This window comes from Hibiscus syriacus, unplaced genomic scaffold (assembly GCF_006381635.1).
Source record: "Hibiscus syriacus cultivar Baekdansim isolate YM2019G1 unplaced genomic scaffold, ASM638163v2 tig00004630_pilon, whole genome shotgun sequence".
NCBI lineage: Eukaryota > Viridiplantae > Streptophyta > Magnoliopsida > Malvales > Malvaceae > Hibiscus > Hibiscus syriacus.
The window spans coordinates 654,368-665,797 of record NW_024062021.1 but is presented as its reverse complement, the minus strand read 5'-3'; the positions used below and the strand labels follow the sequence as shown (position 1 = coordinate 665,797).

Genomic DNA, 11,430 nt, shown 5'->3' with positions numbered 1-11,430 from the left:
TATGAGCCATACCTATCAACTATGCATGTTAAAGTGATATTGGCTTTCCAAACAATTTGTTGATACAAGTACCAGCTGCTGGATTTTCAAGATCTGAACCTAACTTTTGCTTGCATGAAAATTGAGAAACAAAGACTCTGCTAGTTAAATTGGTAAAAATGTCATTAATAAGTAAGGCTGATAGGAAAGCAGCTCTAGATGTGGCCTCCTGGTTTTTCAACGTTGTCACATTTGTGGGTATAATAATGGTCAACAAAGCCTTGATGGCTACCTATGACTTCAGTTTTGGTTGGTTTTGAGTGAGCATTTACATGCAAACATTGATTAACTTTGTGTTTGCACATAGTCTTGTTCATTGCGCTTGCATATAGATTTGGTATCTAACGGATCAATCACTTCTATGTTCATTATGTTTCTACGTAGCCTTGTTCTATGGTCCAACTCCATATGATCAACCTAAAGGAGAGAAACAGGGTAGCAAGACTAATAGCTTACGAAGTTATATGCATTGATTCTGTTTTCCCAACTGTGTAGGTTGTGCTTGTTGATTAGAAAAGGAAAAATCAAAGACAAACTCATAATGTTTATTGAGTAAAAGATGATCTTTCTGTATTCTGATCTCCTTTTATATTTTAGAAAATAATTATCTTTTACTAGATCAATCCAGTATTGAAGTAGGGATTCTTTGGTCACGTAGCAGAGATTTGATTTTAAGCTAATTGCTGACTATCTCAAACTTTAGGAACAATCTGTCTCCTAAGATCGCTCCCATAAACTAGAACAAAGCTTCCTCTTACTCCTTGGTTTTGTTCTTGGATGCAAACATATTTACGCCTGTTAGTTTTGTTAAACAATGCTCATTTTCCTTTTTTTAACTTTATATATTTAAGGAGATAACTAGGTAGGATAGCTATTTAAGATTATCTTTTCTTAATTTCCCCCAAACCCAGAAAACTAAGGGTTCTAGAGTTTTACTTGTTTTCATTTTTTCTCATAGATCTTATTTAAAGTTGAGATGAAAAAGTAAAAAAAATTCCAATTGAAGCAGGCCTAACTTTTTCAAATGCCTAGCAACTCTTATAAACAATAAAATAATGTTAGAGATAGAATTTATGTAAGAAGTATAACGCTTGATATTACTTGAGAACTGTCTGGACTAATATTGGATTTGGTGGTTTAGATGTTGTAATGTTGTTGCTTTTTTTCAATGCAATCATGCTTATGAATCGAAATATATTTTAAACAAATATTGTACAAATATAGTGGGTACACATGCATAAGAAATTGATTGGAAGATTCCAAACCATACTTTAGCATTTCTAATATGCTTTGGCATATTTCTTTGAGAGCTTTTATGTAACACCCCAACCCGTACCCGACCCGGATACGAGTCCGAGATATCTCATTGACCTTTTAAAACGATGTTCTTCCAAAATAACCAAATATTTGAACTTATTTTAAGAAAATACGATGATATATTATTGAATTATGCTTCATTATAAAAATTTAAGGCAAAAACGTATTTTTGAACAACAAAATGAACAGTATTGTGAACAGTACCGTGAACAGTGCATCGATCGCTGCGCTGCTACAGTGATTTTCGTAAAATATACATAAAACTCATAAAAATTTAACCATTCATTACTATACATTTACATTTACATAAATATGTTTAAAGCATTACAAAACTCGATCAGAGCATAAATACTTAATTTATCACTTTGTTAACATGCCAACCTATTTTTACATAATAAGACATTATTTAATCTACTTGTGATCTGACCTTCAAGTGGAGTTATGTTGTTCTGCTGAGCTTATAATAGATCTCTCTGCTTTTCGGTACTTACGTGTAAAACACTTACACGCTAAGTCATAGACTTAGTGAGACATAATAATAATGAAAATGTCATAATGAAATGCAATATCATGAAATCATATATTCAATCCATGCAATTTGCATAATCATGTATCTTACCCATTATCTGATCAAATTAACCATCATGAATTCATATAACAAGTTCAATAGATTCAATAGGTTCAATAGCCCATAATACAATACTGAGAACCCGAGGTATGTGAGTACTATGAGGTTGTGAACTATGTTGTCACCACAGCTCGTATAAATTTGCACCGAAGTGCCACGTAGAATTTGTCCCGAAGGACTGCATAGAAATGCACCGAAGTGCCACGTAGAATTGCACCGTAGTGCCATATAATATGTCCCTAAGGACCACACAGAAATTCCTTAAGAATCATATACACATACCAATGATCAAATAGGTGTCTCAAAAGACCTCATACATGTTCCAAAGAATATATATATGTCCCAAAGGACCACGTAGAATTTTGTCCCGAAGGACCGCGTAGACCCTCTACTCTTAGCATGCCAACTATACCTATAGTTCTCATCTACATAACATGGACTTTCTCAATTCACATAGTTTATATCACGTAGACATATCATTTTCATACCTTTATCACGTAGCTTATATAACTTTTCCTGCATATTCATGTCACATAATGCATATGATATGAATTCTGGTCATGTATCATAATATGAAATGTCATCATATATCAAAATATTGAATCTAGACTTATCACAAGTCTAGAACTGAATATAATACTATATTCATGCTATGCATATGCACTCACCTATATCTATTTGCCTTTTCTTCGATCGATCTTACTTGTCACTTGTTCCGGAACTCGTTTTGGCTCGATATCTACATAATTATAATTTTCAAGACAATTATAAGAAGCCTAAACCTTATAATTCAATACTAATAACTTGAACTAATTTAATGAACCCAAAATTCAATTTTCCTTTAGGGATACACAAATTAGGTTCAAAATTTCCATGCATCGATGCACCCCTTAATGCATCGATGCATATTCAAATTTGGTCTTAGTGCATCGATGCCATTCATAGTGCATTATATATATATACATTCCAAATTATTGGCATACTAAAAGATGTTGTAGCTTCCTTTTTATGGTGCATTATAATTGATCAATTGTTGTATGCTTTATTTCTCCCTTTTTCATCTCACATTGAGATTTTGTATCTTTTGAAGACAATAATTTATGCTTTTTAGTCCTTAAAATTGAATGTAATTTTCATGATTAATATCCTCATAATTACCCTGTCAGATCTCATGCAGTATCAGGCCTGTAAAGCCCTCACAAATCATCATCACAAGTATAATTACAAGACAGAAAGAAGAAGAAAAAAAAGAAAGGAACATGGCATGTGTATGGGGTACAACTAAGGCTAAAAACTTGATGTGAATATCGGTAACTTTTCACCAAGATTTTGTATTATTGTTAAAAAGCATAAAAACAAAAAGAGAGAAAATTTCAAGTTTTTTTAAAGTGCGTGATTAATATAATATTACCTGGGATGCTGTGTGTTCTTCACCACTTTCTGGCCGTACTTCCTCCACTTGTATCCATCATCCAGTACATCCACATCGCTCATGGTCTTGAAGCAAAACCTGGGTTCCCTTACCTTCCTTCTCGCTTTTATCCTTTTCATTTTCATGGCTGAAACTCCCAGGTGATCATGTTCTACACCCATTTTCTTGCTTCCCAAACACTCGTTTATCTCTCCCCATGCCCTAAAACCATATCAAAACAAACCCATACATCATTTACCAACATACCAGAAGACAATTTAATCTGTCAAGACTTGGTAAATATTTACTATTCCATTTTACATGCAAAGGAAGGAAATAAGAAAAAAACAATACCGAGTAATATTTGCATGATTTGTTCATCTAAATGTACGATCTCACCGGTAAGAAAAAAATTATTGTTCTTCTTACATGTCTCGGATTCAATCAGTTACATTATTAATAATTAAATGAATTCTAAACAAATACTAACTTATAATTATCGAAAAAGATCACTTTCTTACCAGAAATTTGCACTGGATCTCTGCAAGGGAAGGAGTTGGGGACCTCTAAACTCAGAAGCAAGGTGCTGCCTATTCTTTTGTGAGGTGAGGGATGAGATCAGGGTTTCAGATAGATTAGCAAAAGAATTAGGAAGTGCATCAGCAGCAGCTGCTGTGATATTGAAGGCTTTGAGATATTGATGGCGAGACATTAATGGAGGACATGAAGTCAAGTTCTGTGGAAAAGTAGTAAAGAAACCCATCTGTGTAGGCATCTCTTGTTCCTCAAACAAGCCCTGGTTTAGCATGGCTTCTAAGGTAGAAGACATGTTGGTTGAAGGTGATGAGAAACTGATCTATTTAGGGTTTGAATCTTGTTTTTATAGGAGAACAGATTTGGGGTAGAGGTGGGGATTTTAAATGATCGACCACAAATAGAAACAGTTTAGATTAAAACAACTGGAGGAAGGGTAGTCTCTCTCAAACTTTAGGGTAGATGCTCAACCAGAATTTGTATATATACACAATTATTCTTAGGAAATGAAACTAGTAACCAGACACCTTTAATGTGACCAACCACAAATCTAGTTCGGTTTTATTTATTTTTCTTACTTTAAATTTATGTATTATAAAACTAAAGGTTTGAAAATTCCTTCAATTTTTTTTAAAAATGATTAAGTTGGTGTATATTTTTCATTTAATTAAATATTTATATTTTAAAATTTTATTAATTTACTCTTTTAATTAATATTAACTGAATTTAATAGTTTCTTATTAGTTGAGATCTATCACATCACAACGTTTTCAAATACATATTTTAAAAATATGTAAAAAAACAAATAATTTATTATTTTTTAAATTTTTTATAATTTCAATAATTTTCTAATTTTTATATATATATATATATATTACAATTTTCATGAAAGAATCATACATCAAATAGTAAACCTACTTAAATGATAAATTAAGAACGGATAAAAATAAGATGTTTTATTTGATAAATTAATATTACACAACTTTATATAAGACGATAAAAACTAAATTTTAAAATAACTTTATCCTATCAATGATATGCATGGGATCGTACATCAAATAGTAACCCTACAAAATGATATGAATTATTCAAACAGACGAAAGAAGATGGTGTTTAGAGTTTTTAAGTACTTTTTGACCTCAAAAGCATGCAAATTTAATGTCTCGTTTGATGGTGGAAATTTCCTGCTTTAACAGGTCAACAATGGACGACAATTAGGTTAAATTTGCAAGCTGCTTCCCTCTGCCAGACTCCATGGAAAAATCCATGCACTCCCTTGTCATCCAAGAGAAATATAACGGTGATGGATATAATTTCTACGGTTCATTTATTATGTGTTATAAATTGATGGGGTTTCTTTGAGCAGTAGAAAACAAAGGGAAAAGGGAGAACGGCAACGATGATGAATCTGTGGGTGCAAATCTATCGTCTCTGCAATCAGTGGTGATTATGATCGATGAAAGAGGGCCTATTTGACTTTCTCATCAGAGGGAAAGAAAAAAGCTTGTAACCTTTTCCTTTTGATATTTAACTTTTTATGTATACTTCTCCTCCCAAAAACATAATCTAACCCCACCATTTCTCAGATTCCAAAACCACCCCTTTATGTTGTTATCATTATCCCTTCAATTTAACATCATAATAATTGTAAGCAAACATTATAATCACAAATAAATATTATTTTAGGACCATTCAGGATATTAAAAGAAAAATCCTTTGTGGGCCGTTGCTGCAAAATATTAATTACGCAACAATTTGGCTTAATTATGGCTCTATTATTCAACAACCTTATTAACGTGGTACTTTTGATGGTAAATCTTTGGTAAAATCATATCAGCTTTCATATATTGGAAAACAATGTGTGTGCAGTAGGCATAGGACGGTCATAGACATTATATAGCCTAAGGTAGGAGTTTTTATTAAAGTCTTGATGAGCAAAAGGGGACAATTATGATATATCCTATTTCATGCAAAAGAAAGCAATAACTAGAAAGCCTGCAATTCATTTTTTTTAATATTGTGAACGGCTTAATACCACCTTCTTACATGCATTGTTGTAAAACATTTTTTTATGTGTTACACATTAGGCTTTTTTTAGTTGAGAAAAGAAATACTATAAATAAGTGAAGATGGAGAAATTATTAGATGGTTTCGGTTTACTACGTCATCTATGGTCCCAACCAATAATAATTGTTCATGTCGTTTTTTGCAAGGTTAATATTCACCTCTTCCTTACATGTAAATAAAAAACGGATAATTATTTTGACATTAATTTAGAATCTATGATTCTCATTCACCAGGATTACCAATGATGTAGTGAGTCAGATTCATTAAATAATTTCCAGTGAACGATGTGTATCGAGAGAAGATTGAAAAGGAAAAAAATACTGAAATAAACCATATAATATTGAGCATAACTGCAAAATAATATGTGATAATAAAAAAAAAGAAAAATAAGTGAACGATATGTATTGAGAGAAGATTGAAAAAATGATTGGAGTGAACCTTATAATATTGAGCATAACTTGTGATAATTGAGAAAATGATGAATGGTAGAAAAAATTAAATAAAATATTTGAATAATTTAAAATCATCATAATCTAGTACCTGTTTTAATATTATTGATAATACACACCGTATAAACACAACTACTTAAATTTGAAACTTCTAAAAAATAATATTTTCTTTTACCACTAAGGTAACTCAATGGGTTCAAATTCATTATATATATATATATATGATTAGTTTGAGGTGATTATAAATAGTGAACTCTCAAGCATTTTTGCAGATAGGGATGGACATGAGTAAGGTTGGATCAAGTTTCCAAGTAGCCTGATTCGCTCTGAAAAATATTCATCCTCTACCCGAAATTCGATTTGACCCGGTTTAGGGTGATTTTACCTGACCTACTTTTTTTTAGATAAAATCTAAATCTGATTCGACCAAAAACAAATATATTTATAAAAAATATTACTTTTATTCGATGAAAATAAAGATCTAATTGAAAAAGATAATATAAAGATAGGTATTATTGTAATTATTCCTAATTATATAATGTATAATTACATTATTTTTCCGGTAAGGTCAGATTGAATTTTTTTACCTTAAATTCAAACGCAACTCTATCCGAACATATCATTTAAAAATTATACCCGATCCAAACCTAAACTAAAAAAAGAACTTAATAGTTGGGTCAGAACCCGTTGAGTTCGGGTCCAGCTCCCATCCCTACTTACAGATTTATACTCGAATCCAGAATCTCTAAGGATATCAATCATCCCTTTAACTACTAAAATTATTTGGTTCATGCTGAAATTCATTATATATTTAAAAGAAAAAACAATTTCAATTTTAAAGTTCAAAATTATTTTTTAATGTAAAATTATAAAATTAATACATATCACTTCTTTTGACGTAGCAAAAGAGAAACCCCCCTAGAAGAAGAGAGAAAGCTCTAGTTGTTATGTATATATATAATTTAAATCCGCATAAAGCAATGCTAATTAAAATTTCCCTCTTTATTTTGGCAATACAAGCTGATGTAGGGGTAACGCAGACATGATGCCACACTAGTACGTAAAAGGTGAACAATATCAAGCATGGTTTGCACTTGCCTTGGGGGGGGGGTCTTTTGCAAAGATTTAAAATTGAAGTTAAAATAATGTAAATGTTATAATAATAATATGGGAGGAGGCTTATGCTATGGTCCCTAATTTCAGGGGGGGAAAGGGTGGGTGGCAAACCCCATCATTTCATTCTGTCTCTAAATTTAGGTGGCCATTCCTCCTTTTTTTCTATTTGCTTACTACTTCTAGCTCCTTTTCTAATTTCTATACCTAGTTTTGGCTTCTTTCTTTTTTCCCTCCAAGTTAAATAAAGTTACTTAAATTCAAATTATTCTACGATTCGTTTGAATCTCCAATCAGTAGGTGTTGATTTTTATTCTTGTTATCCATCTTTTTTCCTAACTAGAATTCTTATCAAATAATTTATAAGATTATCGCCATTTTGACTATAATCAATATAATTAATTATTGATTTTGACTTACTAATTTGAATAGAGTATTGTAGAGATTTATTTATGAAGGTGATCCTATTCACTCCTCTTAAAATTTTATAAATTCATCCTATGCTTTTATCTTTGCTTATAAGTGTTCCGATCTTCAAACTGATGGATGGCTGTATTAAACGTATTTGGTAGATTTGATGATGGATGTTTATCTAGCTAATTATATTTATGGTTGGCTTTCATTGATGATGGATGTTTATACTAAGTGGAAGTTTTACTTTATTCATGTTTGCTGTAGTATTGTATTTTGGTAAAAGGACAATATGAAAGAAAGAGATTGTTGGTGTGAACTGGTTGCTTGTTTGGAGAGGAGAAGAAGCTAATAGCCAGCCATATTGATGGCGCTGCAGCTTCAGTTAGGTTTGGAATAGATGAGTCGCAACAAAACGTGTAATCTTTGATAATAAATAAATTTGGTTGCGTATATGATAATGAAGAAAAGGAAAAGAGGGATTGGGTAGGAAGTTCTGCTGTGCGGTGATTAAAAAACGGCTAAAAACGCGTGATCGGTTAAACAAGTGACCGGTTAAAATTTTAACCGATAATGTTATATCATTTAACCGGAAATATTATAAAGTACAATAACATATTAGGTAGCGCTTATTTAATGTAATAAGTAGCGCTTATATAATAAAATAGACATTTAACCGGAAATATTATCAAGTACAATAACATATTAGGTAGCTCTTATATAATGTAATAGGTAGCGTTTATATTGACCTATTTTCGAAGTAAATCGGTATGTTTATACCGGTAACATTGCAAATTTACATATTACATTATTATTATCGATTTCGATGTTTTTTAGATCGATACAATTTTAAATGTATGACACTTTATGCTTGCACCTATTTGGGCATTCATATTTCATTATGGAAAAAAGTATCGACACAAACTAACAAAGTGTCGATACATGATATAACCTATTCTCTCATAAAACCAATATTTATACCGGTTAGATTGAAAATTTACCTATTACATTATACTTATGGGTTTCGATATTTCCGGGATCAATACTTTTTATAAATGTATCGACACTTTATGGTTGCACCCTTTTTGACATTCATTCTGACCAAAAGTATCGACACAAATTTAGCAAGCGTTGATACTTTATGCTGACCTATTTTATCATAAAACCGGCATATTTATATCGGTTACATTGTAAATTTACCTAATACATTATAATTATCGGTTTCGATGTTTTTGGGATCGATAGTTTTAATAAATATATCGACACTTTTAATAAATGTATCGACATTTTATGCGTGCACCTCGTTTGTGCATTCATCCTGGCCAATAAGTATCGACACAAATTCCACAAGTGTCGATACATTATGTTGACCTGTTTTCTAATTAACTGATATATTTATACAAGTTACATTGTTAATTTACCTATTACATTATAATTATTGGTTTTGATGTTTTTTGGGTCGATACTTGTAGAAAATGTATCGATACATATTTAGGTAGTTATTGTACATACCTAAATATGTACTGCGAATTTAATGTTGTATCCACCCTTTAACTACCACTACCAATACCACATCCTATTGAAAGCAGCACGACTGAAACATGTTCAATGAACCTTTGCTTACATCTTCATCAACTCCGGGACCACTGAACTTGCACAACAAAATTTTTGCCATGGATCATACTGATGAAGACAATGTTAAGCCAACTCGAGGAATGCCATGAAGTACATAATGTTGATGAATCTGACAGATTGGTTGGTCAGCTATTCTGTTCACGTGATCAAGCTTGGTACTTTTACAAGGGATTCGTACGAGAACATGGGTTTAGTGCACGTAAGGGAACAACACAGCTTGACGTGGAAGGGAATGTGAAGACACAAGAATTTTGTTGTTCCAAAGAAGGGTTTCGAGTATCAAAAGTTAATATTGTTGATCGTCAACGTGCTCATATGCCAGTCACAAGAACAGGATGTAAGGCTAGAGTCGTAGTTACAACAACAAATACAAACGATCAATGGGTTATAAGTAAGTCTTATCAGAAACATAATCATGCATTGTGCACACCTGCTATGACACCATTTATGCGTTCTAATAGAGCTGTAAGTAAAGCTGATATCGATGAGGCAACAACATTGAAAGAGGTCGGTGTTGGCACGTCACAAGTAATGAACTATTTAACGCAGCAGGCAGGGGGCTATCATAATGTTGGATTTACACATAAAGACCTCTACAATGCACTTCAAAGAGGTAAAGCAAAGGAAATCATCGATGGGGATGTGAATGCTCTTATTACCTACTTTGATTATAAGAAACATGATGATCCCGAGTTTTTTATGACATACTCGTAGACGAATCAGGGCATTGCATAATCTTATTTGGTGGGATTCTACATCGAGATCAGATTACACATGCTTTGGTGATGTAATTGCGTTTGACACAACGTACAAAGATAATTTGTATGGTCGACCAATTATGCCTATTTCGGTGTCAATCATCACCATAACACAATTGTGTTTGCCACTGCCATAATCACCGACGAGACGTCTCAATCTTTTGAGTGTTTGCTACAGAATTTTTAGAAGCCATGATGAATAAATCACCTATTTCAGTTGTCACCGATGTGGATAGGGCAATGCAGAGGGCTATCAAATCTGTTATCCCTTATGCTAAGCACAGATTATATTTTTGGCATCTTTCTCGTAATGCACAAGCTAACATTAGTGACCCAAAATTTACAGCAGCATTCTCAAAATGCATGGCTTTCTGATGGACAACTGAGGAATTTGATATTCAATGGCATTCGGTTGTTTCAGAATTCAACATCGAAAAGCATCCATGGGTGATTGAGAAGGGAAATAAACGGCACTTATGGGCACAAGCATATATAACTGGTCATTTCTTTGCCAATATTCGCTCAACACAAAGGTGCGAGTCTATGAATGCTTCACTAGCGATTGCACTAAAACACAAGAAGACATATTTAGATTTGTTCGTGCAATTGAAGATGGAATTAGTAAAATGCGTATGAACAAGTTGAAAGCGGATTACTTAAGTTCCCATACGAAGCCCTTCCAGATCATAAAACTGGTCGACCTTGAAAGCCATGCTGCTGCGATTTTTACCCGCAAATCTTTTCGTGCGTTCCAAGATGAACTTCTACGGAGACATTGTACCGGATTGAGGCAGAGATTCAGTCCTTATCAGATGAATGTCAACATTATATTTTGTCAAAGTACAAAGAAAAAAATAGGAAATTTGAAATTAGTTTTGATTCTCGTACGAAAACCCTAATTTACTCTTGCAAAAAATTCGAGACCGTTGGACTTCGTGTCGCCATCAACTTCACATTTTGAAGCACTTGGATTACACATATTTGCCCGGGACTTTGATTCAAAGTAGGTGGACTAATGATGCGAAGGCTTCTGCACCCAGTTATGTTGACTTGAATTTGTCTCCAGAA

The 11,430-nt window shown here is 32.7% G+C and overlaps 1 protein-coding gene across 1 annotated transcript; it reads right to left on the bottom strand.

The window, feature by feature from the left end:
- Positions 1-3,130: 3,130 nt before the first annotated feature.
- On the bottom strand, positions 3,131-4,311 carry LOC120196093 (probable WRKY transcription factor 13). Its single transcript, XM_039197976.1, has 2 exons — positions 3,917-4,311; positions 3,131-3,617 (listed from the first exon to the last, which is right to left on the bottom strand). Exons 1-2 carry the CDS (start codon positions 4,222-4,224, stop codon positions 3,392-3,394), a joined length of 534 nt encoding a protein of 177 aa, XP_039053907.1. The 5' UTR covers positions 4,225-4,311; the 3' UTR covers positions 3,131-3,391.
- Positions 4,312-11,430: the final 7,119 nt, after the last annotated feature.

Excerpts from the sequence above, each read along its gene's own strand:
- LOC120196093 (XM_039197976.1), bottom strand. The coding sequence starts at position 4,224 with ATGTCTTCTACCTTAGAAGCCATGCTAAACCAGGGCTTGTTTGAGGAA. Across the intron at positions 3,618-3,916 it reads AGATCCAGTGCAAATTTCTG|GGCATGGGGAGAGATAAACG; the intron begins GTAAGAAAGTGA and ends ATATGGTTTTAG.